This window comes from Marmota marmota, unplaced genomic scaffold, assembly GCF_001458135.2.
Source record: "Marmota marmota marmota unplaced genomic scaffold, marMar, whole genome shotgun sequence".
Classification (NCBI taxonomy): Eukaryota; Metazoa; Chordata; class Mammalia; order Rodentia; family Sciuridae; genus Marmota; species Marmota marmota.
In genome coordinates, this window is record NW_026000272.1 from 14,126,977 (window position 1) to 14,153,101 (window position 26,125).

The window sequence follows — 26,125 nt, forward strand, 5'->3', positions numbered from 1 at the left end:
ACACACATAGGCATTCATCACTCAACAGCTAACAAAATTAGCATTTAGGAAATGAATCTGATAAATTTTTTTTAACTACACCCTAAAGAAAAATATACCAGTGCTTATTTCAGACAAGAACAAGAATCCTGTCTTGAAAGAGATGCTTTCTGTTTTCAAAAACATAATTTCACTGATTTTTCATCTTATGTCTAATACAGAGTCACATATTCAGCGGTGCTCAGAAACCATTAAACAGCAGACAGAAAATACTGAAAAAGGGTGGTTAGTCTAGAAAGTGCAGCCAGTTACACTGTGCTCAGTCCAACAGGCTGGAGTTCATAGGAACAACTGAGAAACTGACACACGGAAGGAAAGAAGCAAGGAGATAAGAAAGTGCATTCTCCTGAGCAGGCAGGGAAGGCTAGTTCAACATTCAAAAGCTTCTAGGCATTTCTCAGGGGCAGCTGCTGGTCATCCAATTTGAAAGTTACACAGGAAGAGCAGCTGGAGTGAGGCTGACATCAGAGACAAGCCTTCATGCGCAAACCAAAGTGGAAAAAGGCTCCCTGTGCCAGAGCAGTCACTTGAAAACCCAGGAGTGCTTAAGAGACTACTCCCCTCTGTGGCAAAAGCCCAGGATGGACTACAGATAGGAAACCTGCCACTCTTGATAACCACAAGCTAACTAAAATGTGGTTTTGTCTCTATGGAGTAGTGAGAAAAGCCAGGAATGAAGTCAGTTAAAAGCTGAGGCAGACAACACAGGATCTAAATAGTGACATGAAGTCTACAGGAGGCTGTTTTCTTTCCAAATGGCTGTACACTTGACAGAAATGCCAGGGACAACACAAATGCATATTTACCAAATGTTCTTGGTCTGAATCAACACCAACCCTAAAGGAAAAACACAAAGAGCAAGTGAGATTTTTGAAGCCAAAAAAAGGCCTAGTCACATATGTACATTGTCAGGAAACTACTCTTCTCAACACAGAAGCTATGGAATGGTTAATGTTTTCTTACCCTCTACGGTTGTTGATATACATTTTTGGCTCCGGACACTTTCCTTAGCAACAGCTTGGATTCTAAGGCAAGCAGGGTGAAGAATTCTATTCCTGTAATCCCACTCACCAGTGTCAGTAAAATACCATTTCTTCTCTGAACGTAAGTCCACTCTAAGCAGAGTCAGGGAGAGCAACACTGCCCAGTTGTTGAATAAGAGCTAGTGGAAAGTTCCCAAAACAAGGCTGGCACAATGCAACTCCAGGAGGGAGTTGCATGTTTGGGGACCTTGCAGCTTTCATGGCGATATTTTGTTATGATGATGGAAGAGAAGGTCCAATTTCAGTTTTTTCATAGGCTAAAGAACAGACATTAGTCTTGGTTCTTCAAAATTTGTTTTTACCTGTGCTTCCTGGGGAACAGCTTCATTAAGAAGTTCTTGTGACTCTTCTACTCACCAACTCTGTTTTTTCTTCCTCTACCCTGCCCCTCAGGTTTCCTATCCTTGCCACCCCAGCTGCTGCAGCATAGGCCCTCGTTCTGATTCACAGGGCCTGGAGTATAAGTCTTTCCATCACCAGGCTCTCCCCTAAAGTAAGTGTCTAATGTACAGAATTTGTTGGTCACTCCCTTCACAGAACACTCAGAGTAGTTTACAATCCAAACAGGCAAGTCAAAAAAAGCTCTTTGAATGGCATTCAAGACTCTTGACAAACTAGTGGCCACCCCACCCTCCAGCCTACCTTCCCACCCTCATTCCCCACCATTCTCTTCTAAAAAATGCCCACCAAGTCCTCCCCAAATCCTTGTCCTTTCGGGACCTCCATACCTTCACTCATGCAATTCCCTCTAGCTGAGATGTGCTTTCCCTCATTTTCCTACTTGTCTGCTAAGTTACAAAGTAACTGTTCTATGACCCCTCCAAGCAGAATTTTTTCCTCTGTGCTTCAGCAGCACTTCTTAGAGTCCTTGGTTATAAATCTTAGCACAGTAGAGTATAGTTATTTACCTGTCAGTCTCCCCAAAAAGACTGTGAGCTCCTTGAGGGTAAAGGCCATGTCTCAATTCATCTCTGTATCCCCAGAGTCTAGCACAGTACCTGACACACAATAGGTGCTCAAATGTTTATCAATTAAGTTAACTACTACAGACAACACACACAAAACAGCAGTATGAAAAGCTGTAGCAGCAGCACCCCCAAAGACAAGTAATACTCAAGGGAGGAAAACAACGCCAAGACACCTCTGGAAGGTAAGGTTGTCATGATCAAGTAACTGAAAACAGATGGCCATGACAAGATTCAAAATTCAAAGAAAGGCTCATTTTTACTTTGTTAAAAATGGGCAGATGCTGTTTAAGGTCTTCTCAGTCACATTAAAGTCTAACCACATTTATGCATCTCAAGTGACATCTAGTGGTCTTGAAGATAGTACATTTATAATGTTCAAATGGTTCCTTTCCTGAAGCCAATACAATGTAATAAACATTTATAGAGCACTTATTATTTGCCAGGCACTGTGCTAGGCACAGGGCATAGACATGAATTAAACATGGTCCCTGCCCTCAAGGAGCTCACGGACTAGTGGGGGAAACAGACACAGTTAGAGCAGAATTGCTAAGGGCTTGCTGTCAGGGAACACTAAGTTCAAATGTGCACCTGGCTGCCATCTAGCTGTGTGAATTCAGTCAAGTTATGTGGTCCTATGGACCATAATTCTATCATTTGGAAAATAGGGCTAGTATCTACCACAGAGAGTTGCTGCAAGGATTAAATGAGAAATAAGTATCAAAAGCTTTTAAAAAGGGAATAAAATCTAGAGAGTTATGCTATATCCACGTACAAATGTACCACAATGCACACTGCTTATATAATGATAAAACACTAATTAAAAAATAATGACAGAAGGGAGATCGGTAGAGTAAGTGGATTGAGTTAGGGAGAAGGGAAGGGAAAGGGAAGGCACTAGTGAAGAAAACTGAACAAATTATGTGCAGGTATGATTAGGCATAATGAAACCCACTATTATATATAATTATAATGTATAAACAAAATTTAAGAAAAGAGTATCTGATGCATCTTTAAGGCTAAGTGGTAGCTCTTATAACAAGACTGTATTATTACATAAAACAAGACTTGCATTATTACATAACTAAATGAATATAAGTGCTATAATAGAGAAACCCAACGTTAAGGAGTGGTTCTGAGAGAAAGGAACAGGGTGCAAAGGAAGAGATGCTTGGCTGTGTCACTGGGAGTGACACAGAATTCCAGCCAGAGGGAACAGTATGAGCAAAGGCTCAGAGACAGAGAAATGCAAAGCAAGTGCAGTAGATAGGGAGCCAAATGTGACTGTCACAAATCATGTGAAAGGACACAGGAATGGCTGGCTGACTCTAATTCACTGAGGATTCACTGGTTATGAGACAGTTGAAGTGCTCCTTTACTACTATAAATTAGATCATGTCATTCTCCTCATTTTAATATCCTCAGAGATTTCTAATTTTATTTTAAAATCCACTCTCTTCACCACATCTTACAAGACCTTACAGCAGGGGTTTACAAACTACAGCCTACATACCCCTCTGTTTTCATCAATAAGGTTTTGTTGGATCACAGCCACACCAATTACATAGTTATCTATGGCTGTTTTCGCACCAGCAATGAGCGGCTAAGACAGAGACCATATGATCTGCAAAGCCAAAAACCTTTCCTCTCTGTCCCTTTATGGAAGTCTGGAGATCCCTACTCCTATGGAATCTTGCCCTCCTCATTTCTACCTACTGTTCAAATCACTATGCCCCCACTATATAAGCTTTTGTGTTTATCTAACAGGCCAAGTTTGTTTCTGCCTTGGCATCTGCACTTGCTTTTCTCTCTGCCTGGACTGCTCGTCTTCCTGATCATTGTTTGACAGTATCTTGTCACTCAGGTAGACTGAGCTCTAATGTAACCTTTCAGAGAAAACTTCCTTGACCTTTTCATATACTCCCATTCCCAATGAGTATCAAAGTACCTTCTTTGACTGACATCACATTTAATACATCTAAATTTGTCATGTTCATTTGTTTACTAATCTACTGCCTGTCTTTTCCCACTAAAGTACACTCTTTACAAGATCAGGCGTATTATCATTACCACTGCCCTTCTCTAGAGCAGGGCTTTTAAAAATATATGTCTTTTTAGTTGTAGATGGACACAATATCTTTATTTTGTTTATTTATTTTTATGTGGTGCTGAAGATCGAACCCAGTACCTCACATGTGCGAGCAGTCTGCCACTAAGCCACAACCCCAGCCCTAGAGCAGGGCTTTTTAACCTTAGCATTATTGATATTTTGGCCCAAATAATTCTTTGTTGGCAGGTTGGGGGATGACCTTTCCTGTGCATGATAGGATGTTTACCAGCATCCCTGGCCCCCCACTCAGTAGAAATCTGTAGAAGTCCCCTCTCCCAGTTGTGACAATCAAAAATGTATCAAAACACTGCCAAATGTCTCCTGGTGGGCAAAATGGTCCCTGGCTGCAAATCACTGAATTGGAGCCTAAAACAGTGCTTGACACATGGCTAGTGCTCAGTAAGTGATTCATCAAGTGAATGGACAAAGACACATTTGAAAGGCTATGCAAAGAGCTTTGTAGACATAAGCTCACTGAATCCTAACAACCACCCTAAGAGGTAGCTACTAAGATGGACATGATACAGATGAGGAAGCAGGCTTTGAAAGGTTAAAGAACTTGCCAAAGATTGCAGAATTAGTAAGAAGGGGCAAGAACTCAAAACCAAGTTTAAGTGTGCATGCATCTTCAACTTTCAGGATACCTCAGTATTTTCAAAATTATACTAGGCAAATTGGGAGGGTGGGAAGAGAAGCTTAAAACACTGCCTTTGTCACAAAGAGGCTGAAAAACTCAAAACAAAAAACAAGAAATTATCTAAGACTATAAGGCAATGTATTTAATTGCATTCCATTCATGTTACAAAATGTGCAAGATGGGGCCAGCCAGAGAGGTTTCAAAGCTAGTGACACAGATTAAGCTCTATGTGAGTAGCTAGATTTTTGATTTTGCTTTTTTCTTGGCAGGGATAGTAAAGTATGGGTATTTTGTTTAGTTTTTGTGGAGGGAAAAGAACTGATTCTCCTTAAACCTGAGACTCTACTGAAGAGTATTACTTTTCCTAAATTATCTTACATTTAATTTTGTTCTCCTTAGGAGAGTCTTCATTTATAAGCCATTGAGAAAAGAAAGGAACTTAGTCCTTTTGAAATGTACTACTGTCAATTTTTTTATGCATTGTGGTACAGAAGAAACTAAATAAAACCAGAGGCTCCTCTGTCCACCATTTAATTTCATATATATCACCTTGGACAACTAAGAATCTTTCTAAGTCTCTATTTCTTCATTTGTAAAACAGAGTTTCTATAATTAGATAAACACATTAAATACAGTTAGCACAATGCCTAGCACATAGTAAGTGCTCAATAAATTCCAGGTCTTCCTTGAAGCAATAATGTCTGTAAGAATATTAGGGTTATAAAAACATATGCTACAGTATATTGTCTACTACACATAACAACACAGAGATTATTAAAAAGGAGATTTGAATAGCAAAGAGAATAAGATAGCAATAACAACATTTAAAGTGTTATTCAAGGCTGGCTGGTCTTAACAAAATTGAAAGAAAGGCATGACAGAACGGAAAAAAAAAGAACAGATTCTATAAAATGTGAAATGTTTTCTCTAATGAACCTTCATATTCTGGAAGCCTGGTAACCCTTAACATCTATGAAGTTTTAGCCAAACAGAACTAAAATCTACAAAGGCTTCAGCAACACAGGCTGTTGTATCCATGGAAACAAATGTAGAACTCTTGAGATACAAGACAGCTTTCAAATTGAATACATTAAGTAGTACACATTGAAGACTAAGGCCTCATGATCTTGGCCTTGGTTTGTTAGGTTAGAAACAGTGGTGATCGTAAACATGAGAAAGAATGATAACATCTATTATGGATTAGGGCTGGGGTAAATTGGATTGTCTCACACACTACAGATGAATCCAACCTGGTAATATGACTGAACACCTTAAATATATGCATATCCTTCTTTTTGGTATTGGGAATTGCACCCAGAGCTGTATTTACCATTGAGCTGTATTCCCAGCCCTTTTTATTTTGAGGCAGTGTCTAGCTAAATTGCTGAAGCTGGCCTCAATCTTGTGATGCTACTGCCTTGGTCTCACAAGTCACTGGGATTATAGGCACGTGCCACCATGACCAGCCATTCACATCCTTTAGGTTAAGCAATTCCATTTCTAGGATGCATCCTAAGGAAATAATCAAATAACTGCAAGGAGGTGTACATACTTAAGAAGGTTCACATTATTGACAGTAACAGCAAAATCCTCAAATGGTAATGGCAACAGCAAAATCTTAAACTCAATACAAAAATCCAACAATACGAATTTTAAAAAAAATTTTTGTAGTTATAGATGGACAGCATGCCTTTATTTTATTTGTTTATTTTTATGTGGTACTAAGGATTGAACCCAGTGCCTCACACGTGCAAGGCAAGAGCTCTACCACTGAGCTATAGCCCCAGGCCTAACAATAGGAATTTGATTAAGTACTTCCGGATATATGCTGCCATTCAAATAATGATATGAATTCACGCTATATTACATTTAACAAAATCAGTCTACAAGAGTACCCTTAGTATTGCACATTTTTTGTTCAAAATACATACATTGCCTAGCAAAAGATCTGAAAAGATATCCTTCAAAGGGTTAACGATGGTTTTTATTTACTTTTGTTTTACATAGTTTCATTTTTCTGTACTATATCTTCTATGCTTTTTAAAAGGAAAAAAAATGACACATTACAGAGTCACCAAAGTTTAAAATCTTCTCATGACTAAAAGAAAAATAAACTGAATTAAAATATCATATTAAAATGAGGCCTCCAGTTCCTACTTACCTTATATGCAAGCACGACAGCATGGCAGTGGTACCACCACCAAATACCCACACGGTAAAAAACACAATAAGAAGCGTGGTGCTGAACATCATTTGCCGAGCATAAGTGGCAGTGTCTCGAATGGCCAAAGCAAATGCCATTGCACCACGAAGGCCTACAAAGGAATGGAAGAGGTATTCTTCAATAACGCATCACCAACATGAGCTTCATAAAATCAGATATAAAGCATGTCCTAAAGCTTAGAAGCAGGTGAACAAATATGAAATAAATATTAATATAGCTAAATATATACAAATAGTAAGAGAATTAGCATGATACTGATATATATTGATATTTTAATTCTTTAAAATTTATATTTTAATTTATGTGAAGAATTCATCTTTTGATATACAGTTCCATGAGTTTTGACAATGAGTAGAGCACTGCCACAATGAAGACACAGAACAGTTTCATCTTACCCCAACACCTCTGTGTTACCCCTTTTAGTCTAACCTCTTTGTCACCCTGCCAAACCCCTGACTGTTCTCCATTGCCATGATTCTGTCTTTTTGAGAATGTCATGTGAACAGAATCATAGAGCATCTAACCTTTGAGACCAGCTTCTTTCCCTCAGCATAGTGCCACTGAAATTCATCCACATCTTTGTGTGGATCAATAGTTATGGTTTGGATTTGAAGTGGCCTCCAAACTCCCGTGTTAATGCAGGAGGTGAAATGATTAGGTTATTGGAGCTATGACCTAATTGGTTAATTAATCCATCTAATGAATTAATAAGTTGAAAGGACTACTATACTGGGTGGTAACTATAGGAGGTGGGGTATAGCTGGAGGAGATATTTCACTAGGGATGTGCCCTTGGGGATTATATCTTGACCCTCTCTATACCCCCACCCTCACTTCCTGGTGGTCCTAACTGAGCAGCTATCTTTAATCAGCCCCTTTTGTGTTCTGCCTAGCCTCGGGCCCAGAGCAATAGTCAGCTGACCATGAACTGAGACCTCTGAAACCATAAGCCAAAATAAACTTTTCCTCTTCTAAGTTATTTTTGTCAGGTATTTTGGTCACAGTGATGAAAAGCTAACTAACACAAATAGTTTTCTCTTTTTGCTGCTAAGTAGTATTCCATGACATAAATGTATCATGGTTTGTTCTTCCATCTACTCATAAAAAAGACATATGGGTTGTTGCCAAGTTTTTGGTAATTATGAACAGATTTGTTATAAACATTCACTTACAGGTTGAAAACTGCATTCATCTTTACCTTTCTTAACTTGCATTAATATATTTTTGAACCAAAGATTTGGAAACAGAATATAAAAAAAATTCTATAGAAGGAAATAAGATACTATAAGAATTTTCACCTTGATTATGCAATGTCCATGTTTCAAAGAGTTCTTTATTAGGGACATGATTTTTCAGCTTCAAATCACATAAACTGGCATATAATCTGTGTTGTCAATGATTTCTTGGGGAAGACTAGAGAAGAAATTTTAACTTACCAGCAAACATCATCATATGTTGAAAATTTGATCCAATCTTACTTCTTCTACCCAAATTAAGTAAGAAAGACAAAGGGTAAATATTGGCAGCTCTTCCCAAGAAAATAGCAATCTAAAATTATTAATAGGTTAAGGATTATTTCTTCTTACTATTGACATTATTTAGACTATACATTTAAGACAGTCAAAAGCCATTTCAGGGAGCTCAGTTTTTAACAGTCAATCTTGATTCCATTGTCTAACACATTGCTGTCTAACACATATTTCTGCAATGAGGAAAATTTTCTATCTGCACTGTCCAATACAATGAGCACCTAAAATGTGACAAGTGTGACTGAGGAACTGAAATTTTAATCCTTATATCATTTATTAATTTAAATTTAAATAATCACACATGGCTAATTGCTACCAAATTGGACAGTACAGGCTTAACATACAGGAAATTCATTAGATGAAGAAAAAGATGTTTCAAAGCAGAGCTTCACTACTATATATTTAACATTATTAATATAATAGTTATAATTCATTTTCATTGTCAGTGTTGATAAAAAGAGTAATGTTGGCTAAATTTCCCCATCCTTTCTTTTTTTTTAATACTTTTATTTTGTTTATTTATTTTTATGTGGTGCTGAGGATCAAACCCAGGGCCTCACACATGCAAGGCAAGCACTCTGCCACTGAGCCACAACCCCAGCCCTACCCCATCCTTTCTAAGAACAAATGGCAGTTCAGCACTTCACACCACTGAAAGTCCTGCAAGCCCTAATTCATCCCACTGAATCTATACTTCCAACCTGGTGCAAAGGACAGGCTTAAGGTGAGTTAAGATTGGTTTTAACTAGAAACCAATATTAATGTCTTTTTCTCTACTTGCTGTCTTATATAAACTCCTGCTTTATAATTACAGTTTTTATCTCAGGGGTCACAATACAGTTCCAATACCATTTCCTGAAAGGAATATAAAGGGAAATCTAATATTGAAAACAAAGTAACATGGTAGAAACAGTGCTGACCTTAGTAAACTTGGAAAAGAATGCAGCCTGTAAGATTAAAGGCAAAAGAAGCGCACATACAAATGATGTGTCTATTGGTAAAGTACTCCCATGGGAGTACTGGTTAACAATTCTGATACTGCTAAATGGTCATGCACCATATACTGTTTCAATTGATGACAAACTGCATACACCATAGGTCCCATAAGATTACAATGAAGCTGAAAAATTCCCATTGCCTAGTGATGCTGTAGCTGTCATAACATCAAAATATAGCACCTTACTCAGAGGAAACAAACATACTGTTCTGCTAGTCATTAAAAAGCATGGCAGGGGCTAAGGTGGTGGCTCAGTGGTAGAGTGCTCCCCTAGCATGCATGAAGCACTGGGTTCTATCCTCAGCACCACATAAAAACAAACTAATGTATCCACCTAAAAACTAAAGATACATAAATAAATAAATATTTTTTAAGAGCATGGCACACTGGGCACACTGATGTAGCCAGGCAAGTAATGGAATATAGTTGAAGCTTAAGTATGAACTCATGTTTAGTTTAATGGAGATATAAATAGTTACAAAACGAAATATTTATAGATATATGTAACTACATCACTTAGTATATACATAGATTATTTCCTTGGTCTATCAGTTGACAGGGACTAGAATTTAGGACACTCAGTAGTGATGAGCACACTGAGTGCCCAGATCTTGGTTTCTAATATCATTCTCCAATAAAAGGAATCAGGACTCCTTGAAGAAATGGTCAATTCTTAGGCTGAGGCAGAAAAGGCTCAGGGAGGCTAAGGGAACAGTACTTTACTTCTGAGGTATTCATCCCAAAGAAAACATAACCCTAATCTAATCATGGGGAAAACACCAAATTCCAGTTGAGGAACACTCAACCAAATACCTGGTCAATGTCTCAAAACTGCCAAGGGTCCTTAACAACAAGGAATAGCTGAATAACTGTCACAGTTTAGCAGAACTTAAAGAGACATGACAACCAAATATAATATGGTTTTCTGGATGGGATGCTAAAACACAAAAGGGACATCAGGAAAAATTTGTGTAAATCTGAATACAGTATGAACTTTTGTTAATAATAATGTATCGATATTGGCTCATTTGTTGTGACAAAATGTAGCAGGCTATGATGTTAACAATAGGGGAAACTGGAGGGTATATGAGATGATTTTATTCTAAAATAAAAATTATCTAAAATAATGATTTCCTAAAACAAAAGAAGTAAACAATAGCATGTGGGATCCTATAGCAGCAACTGCTAATTCTCCCCAGTATCTCATTCTTTCTAGCCTTTATAGTAGTGGATACTCTTCCCTCCCACTCCCTATTTTTATTTGGGTACATAGCTACCCAGATAAAGACTATGATTCTCAGCCTCCCTTGCATGTAGGTGTATCAAGTGATGTGAAGTGGTACTGATGTACACATATTTCTGCCCTCAAAGGCAATTGGCAGACATAGGGATGAGACATCTTGGACCACATGGATAAGAGCAACTCCCTAAGGAGAGCAGGAATAAGGTTGCTTGGGTCCCCGATGACTCTATAGAGCAGAGCTGACACACCAGCTCAGACTTCCACATGAAAAAGAAAAGAAAAACTTCTGTCTTGTTTAAATGTAGGTTAAATTTGAGTCGTTGTCACATGAAACCAAACCTATATCTTACCTAATGTAGGCAGAAAGAGAACAGCTCTCTCCTGTTGAGTCGATTTTTACAAAATTTTTAAATTGAGGAATTTTAGTTCCCAACAGATTTAGGGACCGCTAGAGAACATTTTAACCTTATTTCCAGATTGAGTACAGTAGATCAAGCCATTTGACTGCTCAAAAATTTCTTAAATATTCACAGGACATAAAGTTACTAATCTCATGGTTGTCTTTCAGCTAAGGTTCTTCTCTTATTAATAGAGTTTTATCTTTTTATCCAGAAGACTCTGCAGAATGGTATTTCAGTAATATCTTACTTTTCAAGAGAGATTTTATATTGAGTGTTGATTTAAAAATATATATATACCAATCTCTTGGCAGAATCTTCATTCTGAGCTTTGTTAAATAACTTCTTTTGAAAATCACTTATGTAAACATTCATCTCTTTGGCCACAATCTTTCTTTCTATATTGTGCATTCCACTAGCCCACTATGATTATTCTTTTACCACACTGGAATCTCCAGTCCAAAGATGGCCTTACTTTCTCCTTTGTCAGCCCTCTCCTTTATTCACTCTCCTTCTTATCCACGTGTTTGTAATAATCTTTCCAATATCCTAATATTAGCTTTGTCCCTCTCTTATTATACTGCACCCACTGAACAAAAGCCCATAGATGGATGGACTATCTCTTTTCTTCATGCTTATGGCTAAGTCCTTCTGGACAAAGGCATAGAATAGGGCACACTGGTTCTCTTGCTGTAGAATCTATTCCTCAAACTGAAATGGATTCCTACTTACTGCTCAATAATCCTATTGCGTTTCATTGGTCAACTCACTCTCCCACTCTGCAACAATTTCATAAACTTTCTCCATCTTCCGCAAAACTCCTATCACCTGTGAAGTCAGTCTCCAAGATAGTCCCCTTGTATATTCGCTACTCACACTGTACCAGGTTTGGTCTGTGTGACCAACAGAATATTGCAGAAGTGATGACAGTATGCCACTTCCAAGATTGTGTTATACTAGGCATTTCAGCCAACATCTTGATGCTCTCTCGGCTTGCTCAATCTGGGAGAAGCCATGGTTTAGGTTGCCCTATGGAGAGGTCCCTGTGGAACAGGATGGGAGACTTCTGCCAACAACCATGTAAGTTTCGAGTAGGAACCTCCAGTCCTAGGCAAGTCTTAAGTACAGTCTCTGCCAATAGCACGACTGCACTCTCCTGAGAGATCCTGGAGCCAGATTCACCCAGCTAAGCTGTTCCAGGATTCTTGACCCTCAAAAACTGTGGGAAGTAAAGAATGTTTATTGTTTTAAGCTAAGTTCTGGGTAATTTGTTATCAAATGGATAACTGATACTTCTCTATTTCACTCTCAGCAGATGATCTCACCTTCTACTTCACAGTTAAAAACAGAAGCCATCAGCTAAGAGCTCCATCTTACAGGTGTACTTACCTCTTCACATGCCCTATCCTCTCCTGTAATAAGGGTACATCTATCCTTCCTCCCAGTGAAGGCCAATTCCTCCCCACATACTTGGGATTCCAACTCTGTCTTCTCATGAGCTTACACTTTTGTTGGCTCTCTTTTATATTCTCAGCTTCTTCCTTTTAATTGGTTTTTAAAGACTCAATGTGCTTATATGGAAGAGAGAGACAAAAAAAAGAGGGAAAGAAAGGGGCCTCATTTGAGCTTTCTTCATCTTTTATCTACTGTTCTGTGACACAGGCTACTAACTGTTCTTCAGTATTCATGTTCTCCTCCTCCTATTTAGTAACAGAAGCCAAACAGGGTTACCTTTGGGGGTTGGCGGAATGGTACAAACTGTTCTATCATTTCAATCTGTCAATGTTATTTGTGCAATAAACAGAAATAAAAATAACAGAATAAAATCAATAGAATGGAATAGATAAAGAGAGTTGAAATCCTTATTTGTTTTACTCAGAGGAAATTTTTACATATTTAAATGTATTCTTATCAGTCATATGTCCAAAAACCAAATGAAAATTTCAATTAAGATAGTTTTCAAAACAGAATATATGATAAAGGATACGAAAGCTCCTACTACAAATGTTGGGTTAAAGACATGGTTCTGGAAGGTAAAAAGTGTCAGTCCCATGTAGGAGAAGATGAAATTCTCTGCCAAGAAATTGAGAAGCTCAAACAACTGAAACGAAATTTTAAAAGATTAGTCGAGTAAATAAATTAAGTCATGCAATTTTAAAACATGAGTATTACTAGGATAATGAAATAGACACTTCATATATGTAAACTTCATGCATAAACCCGAAATATATGACTCAGAGGGGAGTGAATGCAGAAATATTTCCAGTCCCATAAAAAGAATGAGAATTGTTGCCTCCTCACTTCTTTCAATCAGCTTCCCTACTCTGAATCCCCATCTTCAGTCTTCTCCTCCACCTCCTAACCATGTCAATTTTTCTTTTGGAATGTTCCTTGTGTCCTCCACTGCCCTAGTTTAGTTTTCATCACTTCCCACCCATAATACTGCAAGAGGACCCTCACTGATATCCCTGACATCCTCATTTCCTACCCCCACAATGAATCTCTAAAAAATAGCAGTTTCAAGATACTTTCCTCTCTATAAGCTATAAAGATCCAACTCAATTTCTTCTTTTTTTTGGTACTGGAAATTGAACCCAGGGATGCTTAACCATTGAGTCACATCCCCATCCCCATTCCCCGCCCCCTTTTTATTTAGAGACAGGGACTCACTGAGTTGCTTAGGGCCTTGCTAAGTTGCTGAGGCTGGCTTTGAGTTTGTGATCCTACTGCCTAAGCCTCTGGGATTACAGGCATGTGCCACTGCGCCTGGCTAATTCAACTTCTTTTCATTCTGACATTGAGTGCTGCAGTATCATGATGGTTTCACTGACTTGCTGCTGACTTTACTTTTTTTGTGGGTCTTATCTCTCAGGGAGGAAGCCTCCTAGAGACAGGGCTTATGCACCAGAATCCTGCACTTGGTGCCCTCCCTTGCTTCCTGCCCACCTCACCTCATTCATGTCACTGCCTCCCCAAGTATCACTAACAGCAAGTATACAAGATTTGCTGAAAGGGATACCATAGGCTGGTATCCCTCTGGCCATTATAGTTATCTATCTCTGCTCTTCCTCATGAGCCCTCTGGACAATAATACCAAGTAGGAAGTTAAGAACATGGGCTCAGGAGTCATAATGCCTAGATTTGAACCTTGCCATCCCCACTTGCTAACTATGTTGCCTCGGACAAGTTAGTTAATTTTCTTCTTCTTTTTCCTTCCTTTCTTTTTTTTTTTTTTTTTTGGTAGTAGTAGGTAGTGAATCCAGGGGTGCTCTACCAGTGAACAACATCCCTGGTCCTTTTTACTTTTCATTTTGAGAGAGGCCTTGCTAAGTTACTGAGGCTGGCCACAAACGTGCAATCCTGCATTAGACTTTCAGGTTGCTGGGATTACATGTGTGTGCCACTGCTCCTCGCAGTTCATCTTCTTAAGACAGAGTTGGCTTATTATAAAAAATGACAATAAACATTAAAATAAGTAAGTTAGGTTTAATTATACTTAACTGATTTAATATGCTATTATTCCTACTTATTTAATAATAATAGCTACATTTATTTATTTTTCAGTATATGTCTGGTACTAAAATAAGGATCTCATGTACATTGTCTTGCTTTTATCTCAAAAAAACTCTGACAAAATAAAATTAAAAAAGAAAAAAACAACAACTCTGTGAGGTAAGTACTATTATCATCTCTGTTTCATTTTATTTAGTTTAGTTTTGTTTGATTGTGTTGCTGGATCAAACCTGGGTCCTCAGGCATGCTAGGAAAGTGCTCTACCACTGGAGCTATACACCCAGTCCTGGTGTTGTTTTGTTTTTTTAGATGGGTCTCACTATGTGGTCCAGGCTGGTCTTGAACTCTAAGACTCAAACAATGCTCTCACCTCAGCCTCCAACATAGCTGGGACAATTGGCACGCACCACTATGCCTGGCATTATTTTATTTTAAAGAACTGATGCACAGAGAAGTTACATAACTTGCTCCTGATTACACAGCCAGTAAGCAGTAGAACACAATACAGTGACTGCATAGTCTCAGCTTTAAACTACAACACAGGGGTTGGCAAACTTTTCCAGAGAGTAAATATTTGAGGGTTTACAAGTTACAAGGTCTCTGTCACAACTGCTCAACTCAGCCAGTGTAGTACAAAAGAAACCCTAAGCTATACACTTAAAAAAAAAGAGTATGTGTGGCTGTGTGCCAATAAAACCTTTAATGGACGTTGAAATGTGATTTCCATATAACTTTCATGGGTCATAGAATCTTCTTGTGATCTTTTCTTAATCATTTAGAAATTATATAATCATTTAGAAATGTAAAGCCCATTCTTAGCTAACAGACTGGCAAGAGCCAGATTTTATCTGAAGGCTATAGTTGGTGAGCCCCTGCTCTACACTTTACTGCATCCTTTTTAATTTTTACCTTTGTTTCCCTTAGGCCTTTCCAAATCCTTCCCATCCTTGTAGGTATACCATTTCCTTTATGATAGCCTTTCAGATACTGAAGCCTCAAACCATGTCCCCTCTTCTCTAATGGCCTATTATGTCACAGAATCTGAAGCACATAATCTAGTATTCCTATCAGGATTCTCATCAGTAACAAGAATGGAAACTCTTAATCTGTGGCTTATTAATGCCCTACACTGTTACCCAGAAAAATGCTGAACATCCCCCAAGTTGGTTTTCTTCTCTATTCTTAATGCACTGAGTTAATTTGTTAAAAGGATGTGTAACCCCAGTGTATATGCTTGGGAGAGGATATACACTGGGATTACACTTCTGAAGGAGTGGGGAAGGCATAGGTCATAAATTAAATCTGTGACTCCAGGGCAAAGAAAAGAAAGAAATTGTTGCTCCTGCTCTAGTGTTGATCCTTTCCTGGCTCATCTCAAAACTATCTGGCAAAACTGAAAGCTCCTAAATCTTACTATAATAATCATAAGTATGTACCTGTTTCTATTCCTAACAGTACATTTTGGTTATTTATTTGTCCATATATTTCCTAAGACTGGAAAATTATATGTCTATTTTCTTCACAATTCCTTTCAGGTGATCATTGCAATTCCTGTGCAAGTGATCATTCAGTACCCAATTACTGATACAGTCCCCTGGAGTTCCTGGAAACAGAGATTTTGCAGGGTCTGAGTGAAGACTGAAGGAAGTTAGTGTTCTCAGGCCCCACAGATCTAGTCAGATCAGAAATTAAACTTATCTGTATCACATAGTGGCAGTTCTAATCAAGCCAGAGTGAGTTTCTAAAACATTACTCTTAGAAAAGGCTACATTAGGTTAAGAGACGAAGCTAAATAACTGGTTACTGGAAATACAATTATAAGCCCTGACTATTCTGCTGATCTATCTCCACCCTAAATAAACTATCACTCTCTAGCTTGCCAGTCTCATCTATTTCTAAAGTCAAAAGAAGAGTAAGACAGGGCTGGGGATGGGGCTTAGGCGGTAATGCGCTCGCCTGGCATGCACGGGGCACTGGGTTAGATCCTCAGCACCACATAAAAATAAAATAACGATGTTGTGTCCATCGAAAACTGAAAAATAAATATTAAAAAATTCTCTCTCGGGGCTGGGGATGTGGCTCAAGTGGTAGCGCGCTCGCCTGGCATGCGTGCGGCCCGGGTTCGATCGTCTGCACCACATACAAAAACAAAGATGTTGTGTCCACCGAAAACTAAAAAATAAATATTAAAAAAAAAATTTTTAAAAATCTCTCTCTCTCTCTCCTCTCTCTTAAAAAAAAAAAAGAAGAAGAGTAAGACAACACCTTGAACAAATTAAAGACTATTTTTAAGGAAATTTGTATTTTGCTGAAAGGAGGAAAATTTATTCACAAATTTATTATAAAGTCGGTCTTACCTGTTTTGTTCTATGTTGAGACTCTGTGGACAAATTATTATATGTGTAATGTGCTTGTGTGATGCCACAAAACAATACTGCAACGACACCTATAAAGACAACAAATTCCAAGTTCACATAAAAGGATGGCTCCCAACTTTTACACTGAGGCTTTTGTTTTACAGAAGCCAATTACATGCATGGTACCTACATTTTCATTTACTTTGAATTACTTTGCTGAGAGGAACAACTTCCATTGAATATTTTGTTGACATCCTAAAATGACAGCTTAAATCCCAATAAATATGTTCAAATATGAAGACTTTGATTCACTTGCAGAAGTGGCTTACTAAATCACTCTTTATAAGAGTTTACAATGAAAAGGAGAAAGTAACCCACCTGTGAAGCCCCATGCTTCAGCCAATAGAAAGGTACTCCAGGACATCAAGAAGAACAAGCCCGTCTCCAGCAACTGAAACTCCCGCAATTTGGTGAACTTTGTCACGTGAGACAGTTAAGCCTGGTAACGAGATCTTGGAATACAAATGTGTGACTTGAAAAATAAGCATCAAAGCAAGGCAACCATGAAAGCAAGAGAAGGGTTCTCTAGCCCTTCTAACACGAAAGCCACAGAATAAGGACACACTAAGGTGAAGAAACTTCTCAGCATCTTACTGAAGAGTCAGCTGTCCTTTCAGAGAAAGTGTCATGGCTTAGCCACTCTTATGTGTATGACATACCTTGCCAGAAACCACACAGTGGAGGACAGGCAGACAAGAGCAACAGATTGCACATACAACATGGCAACTTTGAAGCTGTGGTCCAAAGCAAGACAGATTCAAAAATTCTATCAATTTACATTTATAAAAACATGATTCCATGAGATTTCACATACATTTGACCCTTTAACACATCTGTAATGTAGAGGATTCATTCCATAATGAAGAAACTGAGGCACTTAACTCACTTTATACAAGTTTAAAAAGTATTTTGCTGGTTGACAGTAGTAGAAGGATCTATGCCAAATTGTGACAAACGTTGGGCTAGAATCTAGAGTTACTTCAGCAACTCTGTATCATGACAAAAAGATGAACAAGATATACTTCTTCTATCAAAGGAACCCATAACAAGGAAGAGATACTATCTGTGCTGTCTCCCTCTTTGGAATTATTTTACTGTCCTTCATGCCTTAATTCACCTATAAAAAACACTAGAGAAGTCTCTTTCACCATGTATACCAAACAAAGAGATTCTCATAAAAAATATATATTTGTTTTATATGAAAGTATCTTAGAAGATTTATAGCTGGAAACTCCTTAGAGAGCATCAAGATCCACTCAACTTTCCTCCTGTCCCCACCTTCCACTTTCCTACACTGAGATCCAAAGAGGCAAAGTGTCAACATGTCTATCATGTTTGCATCTACCACAACACCAGATCCTCCAGGCAGGTAGAGGCCACATTTGCCTTGTTTATCTTTAATACTCAGAGCATAGCAGTTGGCATGTAGCAGACAATCAGGAAATATCTTCTGAATGAAAATAAGAACGAACTGCCAGTATTTCTCATAGCTAACTAGTGGCAGTATTGGCTCTAGAGCACAGTTTAAAATTGGGAGATCTGGGATGAAATCCTCTATGTCCTCACCAGGGAACCATATTTTGTTCATGTAACATCAGGTTGTATATCTCCTGTCTGTCCTATTAAACAAAGAGCAGAAGATTGCCAGGTTGACCAGCAGCATAGAATGCCCGGAAGCTCTTTGAAGTATATGTACCTTTTGTGTGCGTATGTGTATGTGTATCTTCATATATGTACTTGGGGTAATGGTGTCCATCTCATTCCACCCTCTTTCCTACCATCCCTTTATATCAATTTAATCCACAACTTTAAAATTTTCTATCACAGGAATCTTATGTCTAATTAGATTATTGTACAAAAGTTTTAAGGCACTGGGCCCTATGCAAAGCAATAAAATTATTTAATTTACTTATTGTCAAAGATAAATGCTTCAGATTTTCAAACCAAGCACTTGGTTACAAGGTTAATAATTATAATACAATTCCAATCATGGAGCTAGGAGAAATCAAGGATTACATGTTTAACTACCTTGTGAGGTTAACAAGAAAAGATAAACAATGATAAAAGGATATTAAAGCTGTCACCACTCCAGTAGCAGCACCCATTGCAAAAGATCCACTGAAGATCCCCAGGAAGATTCCAATAGACTTGAACATTGCTGTGACATCAAAGGTATGACTATTGTCTCCAGCTGGCTGGTATGCCACTATTGAACTACAAAAAAGAGAATTCTCTTACTTCTAGAAGCAACTTTGCCTTTAAAACATTACTTAGTTCAGAACTTGAAAGATGAAATGAGAAAAAAAAAAAAAACCCTTTGGGCTTGAATTGTCAAAATAAGGGCAAAAGGTTATCAAAAAAAAAAAAAAATCTGCGTGTATCCAGCTAGCAAGAAAACTCAGCTTTTCTTAACCAGGCATGGTGGCGCGCACACCTATAATCCTAGCAGCTTGGGAGGCTGAGGTAGGAGGATGGCGAGTTCAAACCAGCCTCAGCAAAAGCGAGGCACCAAGCAACTCAGTGAGACCCTGTCTCTAAATAAAATACAAAATAGGGCTGGGGATGTGGCTCAGTGGTTGAGTGTCCCTGAGTTCAAACTCTAGTAACCCACCCTCCCCCCAAAAAAAAAACTCAGCTTTTTTTTTAAATGACATTTTTAAGAGGTAGAACATTGTAAAGACCTCTACATAAAAGTTGTTCCAAACCTGTTCCTCCATCCTCAATTCTGTGCAATAGTAAACTTTTGGGATTCTGTTGAAGAACTACACTTACTGAGTGCCCCAAAACTCCAACACACTAATGGGAACAAATTAGTGACAAATCCCACTTGTTTCCAGCAGAGGCATACGAATGTTATTCAATACTTAACCCAGTCACACTTTGTTTTTCCTATGGGAAGAAAAAAGGTGACTGAAGAGCTCTTCTAACTTTAGAAAACCAGAATGGGCCAGATGCCTAATATCTATTCACTCACTAAAATGGACTTTTATAGGAAAAGGGCTTGAAAGGCCTTCCAAGAAATTAGAATCCATTCAACAGTACTTTGAGCATACCCAGCTGGATCCTCCACCCCAAACTTCTGAAAGAAAGTCACTCCATACCAAGCCAAGACAGGCAATTACAGGGGACACTCTCCATCTTGAACTCACAGTCCAAACCTGGTCTGAAAAAGCTTCTTTTATAATAGTTACCACAGGAAACAGAAATAGCTGAGAAAATTGCTCTTGTCAGCAGGTCTCTGCCAACAGTTCTTACTGGTTCTCAGCTCAGTTAATTGAGGTACCAGCATTATAAAAAGTCTAGACTCAAAAGCATCATACAAGTCATGTCAAAGAAACAGAGGAAAAAAGCACATTCCTAAGAATATAATGAATTCACCCTGTGGTTACTGCCATTTTTTTCTTGTGGTTCAAGGCTAAAAAATGTGTTTTACTATATAATGTACGACAAGTTCTTTTCATACATGCCAGGTTAAATTTAAAAACAACTAAGACCAAACTAAAACTTTCTAAATTGTTGTCTATTTTATTGAAGTACATGACTAACATTAATTTCTGCTAGTGGCATCTACAAATTTCTGAGGCAATCTTAATTAAAAAATTTAAATATTTGTGTTTAAATATTTATTTGGGGTCCAGTAGATTTGATATTGTTTTGATAAGTATTAAATACCTTTAATATAATGCTACCTTACCTACACATAAAGGGTCCTACCATCATAAATATAATCTAAACACATTATAGCATTAAAATATATAAGCTGGTTGGAGAAAACAAAGGATGTTGCGACAGTAACATTCTTTCTTCCTGGCAATATTTTCCAAGATGATGGCTGGGAAAAAATATCTATGCCATGCCTCATGAGGTTGCTTTGCCTGGATTAGTTCAAGTAAATTCAAGAGACACACTAATTATTATTTTGTTCTTTTTTTAAACTTTAAGAATTCTTCTTTTTAATATTTTTTTTAGTTGTAGATGTTTATATGTGGTGCTGAGGATTGAATCCAGTGCCTTTCAGATGCAAGGCAAGTACTCTACCACTGAGCTACAAGCCCAGCCCCTATTTTATTCTTTAATCACTAAAATGTACAAGGATGCATGGAAAACATGATAAGTTGAGGGGTTTCTTTTCTTCTGTTTAAGGCAAATCCTGGCTTCTGATTTGAAATCTTAACTCATCTTCTACATCAGCCAACATTTTATCTTGAGGCGTTAACATCTTTATGCATACGTTTTTTTTTTTTAATTCTGAAAGTCATACAATATTCATCTGGGGAGGAAATCACCCTATCATTCTACTTTCCTGACAGATAAATATTATTTTCTTTATTTGTGTCCCCTCTTTTTGTCACATGCATAATATTTCACATTTAATTATAATCAGTGAATATGCAGTTTTGAATTCTGCTTCTTTAACCAACAGTAATCACGATTTTTAAAATTTATTTAACCATATGTCCATTGTTAGACATTTAGAAGTTGTTTTCAATATTTTTGTTTCTATAACAACAGCATGAAGAAATATCGGTGATTTTTTTTTTTTTTTTTACATATTTTGGGCTATTGCCTTGTGCTACATTCCTAGAAATAGAGCATTACCATACCTATGGCTCTTTTTACATTTTGTTCAACTGCCTTCAAAAGGTCTTCACTGCAATTTTGGAGGGAAATAAAATAATATCTCCCAACTTTTTAAAATGATCATATCCATTATCTTAGAAATTCTACCTTTAAAAGTATCCTACTGGTAGACAGCTTATCCATTATTATGGTTTGGATATGAGGTGTCCCCCAAAGTTCCTGTTAATGTAAGAATATTCAGAGGTAAAATGATTAGATTATGAGAGCTGTAATATGCAACATGGCTGGAGGAGGTGGGTCACTAAGGGTGGGCTCTGGAAGGATGTAACTTCCATGTGGCACCTTTCCTGCTTCCCTCTCTGTTTCCTTGCTGTCATGAAAGGCGCACCTTCCCAATGCATTACCCTTCCCATATTGTTCTGTTTTACCTAGGGACCAGAGCAATGGATCAGCCATCTATGGACTGAAATCTGATACCTTGGGACTAAATATGCTTTTCTTCCTCTAAGTTGTTCTTGGAGGGTATTTTTTGGTCACAGTGATGCAAAACCTAAATGCAAAAACTAAAACACCCAGTGTGTATGAGGCCCTGGGTTAGATCCGCAGCACACAACCCCCCCCCCCAAAAGTATCCTACAAAACAACAACAAAAGTTACCCCACAGAAATACTCTCAAGGATTCAGAGATTTACACATAAATACGATCATCGCGATGGAAGTCATAGTAATGTGACATTTCAAAACACCAAACACTAGGCTGGGGTATAGCTCAGTGATAGAGTACTTGCTTAGCATGCATAAGGTCTTGGATTCTATCCTTAGCACTACAAAAACAACAAACAAACCCACTAAATGTTAGCCAACAGGGGATTGGTAAGGTAAATTTGTGGTGCATCCACACAGTGGGAAATTAGACGGTAAACCATGTCCAAGTGAAATAAGCAAGATATAGAAAAGTATGTGTAGTACTATGCTTTTTGTTTAAAAAATAATGTTTATAAGTATGTTAATATACTAATGAAGAGATGAAAATCCTGATTTTTTAAGCTTAAATTTCAGGAATTTTCTACTTCATAAGTCAACACTTAGAATTCTTATCACAAATATATGTTAAATTTTATTATCATAAATGACAAAAGAGGACATCAATTTAATGTTAACAGCAATGTATGAGTGGTCTAGTTTCACTACACCAGCATTTGTTTCTTTCTTTTCTTTTTCTTTTTTTTTTTTTTTTGGGTACTGGGGACTAAACTCAGGGGCACTTGACCACTGGGCCACATCTCCAGCCTTCTTTTGTATTTTATTTAGATACAGGGTCTCAATGAGTTGCTTAGTGCCTCAATGTTCCTGAGACTGGCTTTGAACTCATGATCGTCCAGCCTCAGCCTCTCGAGCCACTGGGATTACAGGTGTGCACCACTGTGTCCAGCTACAACAGCATTTCTTGACCCCAGCATTATAGGTATTTGTCCTGTACACTGAAGGTCTCTGAGATCCACTAGATGCCAGTAGTAACTCTCTCATGGCACCCAAAATGTCCCTAGACATTATCAAATATCCCTAGAGCAGGGGATAGGACTGCCCCCAGTTTAGAATGACTAACTGCACCATTACAAATGGTAATTTTAATCATTAACAATTTTTTCTTACTAATTAAACAGGTAAAAATGGCCACAGATTAACATGTATACCTCTAGAAACTAGTGATGTTAAACAGTTGGTCATGTTTATTCACTCACTGTAATTCCTTTTTATAAAATGCAAACCACTGCCAAAAATGTTTTAAAGTAGTATGAAATTAGGTCTCCAGGATAATTGGGTTCATTCAATGAAATACTATGCATCCTATACTGTATCTTTAACTAATTAACCAACTAGATACACACATGTATACACACACACACACACACACACACACACACACACACACCATACTATGTCAGTATGTACAGATTTACCTCATACAGCAATGAATGAGGGAACCAGATTAAAAGTATTAACTTAAAAAAAACTGCTGGGCTGGGGTTGTAGCTCAGTGGTAGAGCACTTGCCTAGCGTGTGTGAGGCACTGGGTTTGATCCTCAGCACCACAAAAAATAAAAAAGTAAAATAAAGGTATTGCGTCCATCTACAACTAAAAAAATATTTAAAAGAGAAAACTGCTAATCTAATAAGATGCATAAAAGCAGAAACAAAAACAACCTGCAACATAAATTTCAAGTGTTGTCTTAACCCGTTAATTGCCAAACCTAACTCCTTTGGAAAGGGGTCCTCTCCCCTTTGACGCAAAACTGCTTATACAGAATATGAACAGTAGATAATCAGCAAACAAAGAAAATGCAACATATAGTATTCATATCTATCATATTTAAAAAACACTTCATACTTTAAAACATACTTCAAAGGGAAATTAAAGAGAGTGACCAAAATATCACTGAGTACTCCAGATAGTAACCTCCCATAGGCAGCAACACAACTGTACTCCCTTCAGCTTTTGGGGAGGAACCATTTGCTCAACTCCATTAATACACTTATACAGCTAATGATTCCCATTAATGATACACTCTAGATACAGTCCTTTTCCACAGGGTTCTACCAGATAATTTAATAGTTAACTTATCTCCTATCAATCCAGAATGATACCAACTATACACCATCCTTAGCAGAATTAGGGAAAGAATCACACAAGGCACAGCTGCACACACCTGTAATCCCAGCTACTCAGGAGGCTGGGGCAGGAGGATCCCAAGTTCAAGGTGAGCCTCAGCAACTTAGACTCTCTCTCAAAATTTTTAAATTAAAAGGGCTAGGGATGTAGCTCAGTGGCACAGTGCTTGCCTGGGATGCTTGAGGCCCTGGGTTCAATACCCAGTATCAAAAACAAAAACAAAAGATTTGAGGGAACCGTTCAAATCTTTTTCTGTAGTACTTCATTTTCTCATAGAACCCTGTTTGAGAAAGGGGGCAACAAGATAAGTGTGGCCCTTTTTAAGAAGTGCTATGGAAAGGAGTTTTTCTTAACATATTTATTCTTCACTAATACTGACATTTATACAGCCAACCTCAAAACATTTCAATGAGGATTTTTTTCTTCTTTTTACATTAGTCAACTACTCCCAAATTGCAGAAAATAGGTCACTTTATTATTGAAAACACTAAAGCATAGTGCACATCAGTTTTAAGATAAGACCAGAACAAAACAGATTTTTTTGACCAACTCTTAATCCATTAGGACAATGAAAAGGAACACTAGTAAGATGATTCAATAGAATAAATGTTTACGACAGAGAATTGATGCTAAAAGCAACTGCCTATACCTTAGTCTCTCACTTGATCTCAAATGTACATATGTACTAGAAGCTCAATAATCTCTGTAGCTTCACTTTTTAGGACACAAATTACAACAACACTCTCATTTCTTCCTCCATTCATACATGACTTTTATTTTATAGCTACCATCATCAAAGGTATGGTGTCAATATTAGTTACAACCTTTGCATTAAAAATTAAATTTATAATAGCTGTAGATAGCTGCAAAAAATTCTGGCAATAAACGTGGAAGGGAGGAAGTAACACATATACTGTATTCACACACAAGAAAAGGATTTGACCTTTTGTATTTCATCATACACAGCATTTAAGAGATGAGTGTTATAGTTCAGAAAGGGTAATTTCCCACTTTGCAGTAAGGTCACCAGTGGCAATCATGCTATGCAAACCACAGTGAGTGACTTATCACTCTTAAATATTTATAAAATAGAAATTAAGCAAAGATATAAAGAGAAAATGTGAAGGGATAGTACTTCTCTCTTATAGAAAGTTCTGGTATGAAGTAATAACAACTGTCTACATGGTTAAATATTTGCTTAGTAAGAATAGTTAGGCAGGATTGAGTTCCTTAGCAGTTCAGACCCGTTCTTCCCCCAGCAAACACCTTGTAATAACATGTATAATAATATTTTCACCTAAATGTAGAAATTACTCATTCAATAACTGTCTTGAACAAAAGGTATATTATTAATACTTTTGGAGATAAAAGGATTCTGGCCAGATACAGTGGTACATGTCTGTAAATCCCAGCAACTGGGGAGGCTGAGGCAGGAGATATACTTCAGAGGTAGAGCACCCTGGATTCCAAACTCGGTATTAAAAAAAGATAAAAGCTTTGGAAATGATCATGTTAATGAGAGAAATACAAATTAAACTACAATGAGATATTACTCAACTTTCAAGTTGCCAGAAATAAAAAATTTTGACAAATATTCTATTGAAGAAGCTGTGAGGAAACAGTCTCATAATTTAGTGGCAAAAATGTAAAGTGGTATGATCCCTTTAACCATTTAGCAACTTTTAACAAAATTAAAAATGTATTTATGTATTTACTCTTTAAACTAACCACCATCTCACTTTTTAGAATTTATCATACC

The 26,125-nt window shown here is 37.6% G+C and overlaps 1 protein-coding gene across 1 annotated transcript in view; it reads right to left on the reverse strand.

Moving 5' to 3' along the window:
• The window catches only part of Slc9a6 (solute carrier family 9 member A6), a 47,487-nt gene that overhangs the window by 14,525 nt on the left and 6,837 nt on the right, over positions 1–26,125 (reverse strand). Inside the window, exons 6-12 of the mRNA XM_015498043.2 lie at positions 19,187–19,328; positions 17,433–17,538; positions 17,055–17,143; positions 13,172–13,285; positions 8,454–8,565; positions 6,956–7,109; positions 846–876 (exon numbers count right to left, since the gene is read on the reverse strand). Of these exons, the coding sequence (XP_015353529.1) occupies positions 846–876; positions 6,956–7,109; positions 8,454–8,565; positions 13,172–13,285; positions 17,055–17,143; positions 17,433–17,538; positions 19,187–19,328 (748 nt within the window). The remainder of the gene's footprint in view (positions 1–845; positions 877–6,955; positions 7,110–8,453; positions 8,566–13,171; positions 13,286–17,054; positions 17,144–17,432; positions 17,539–19,186; positions 19,329–26,125) is intronic.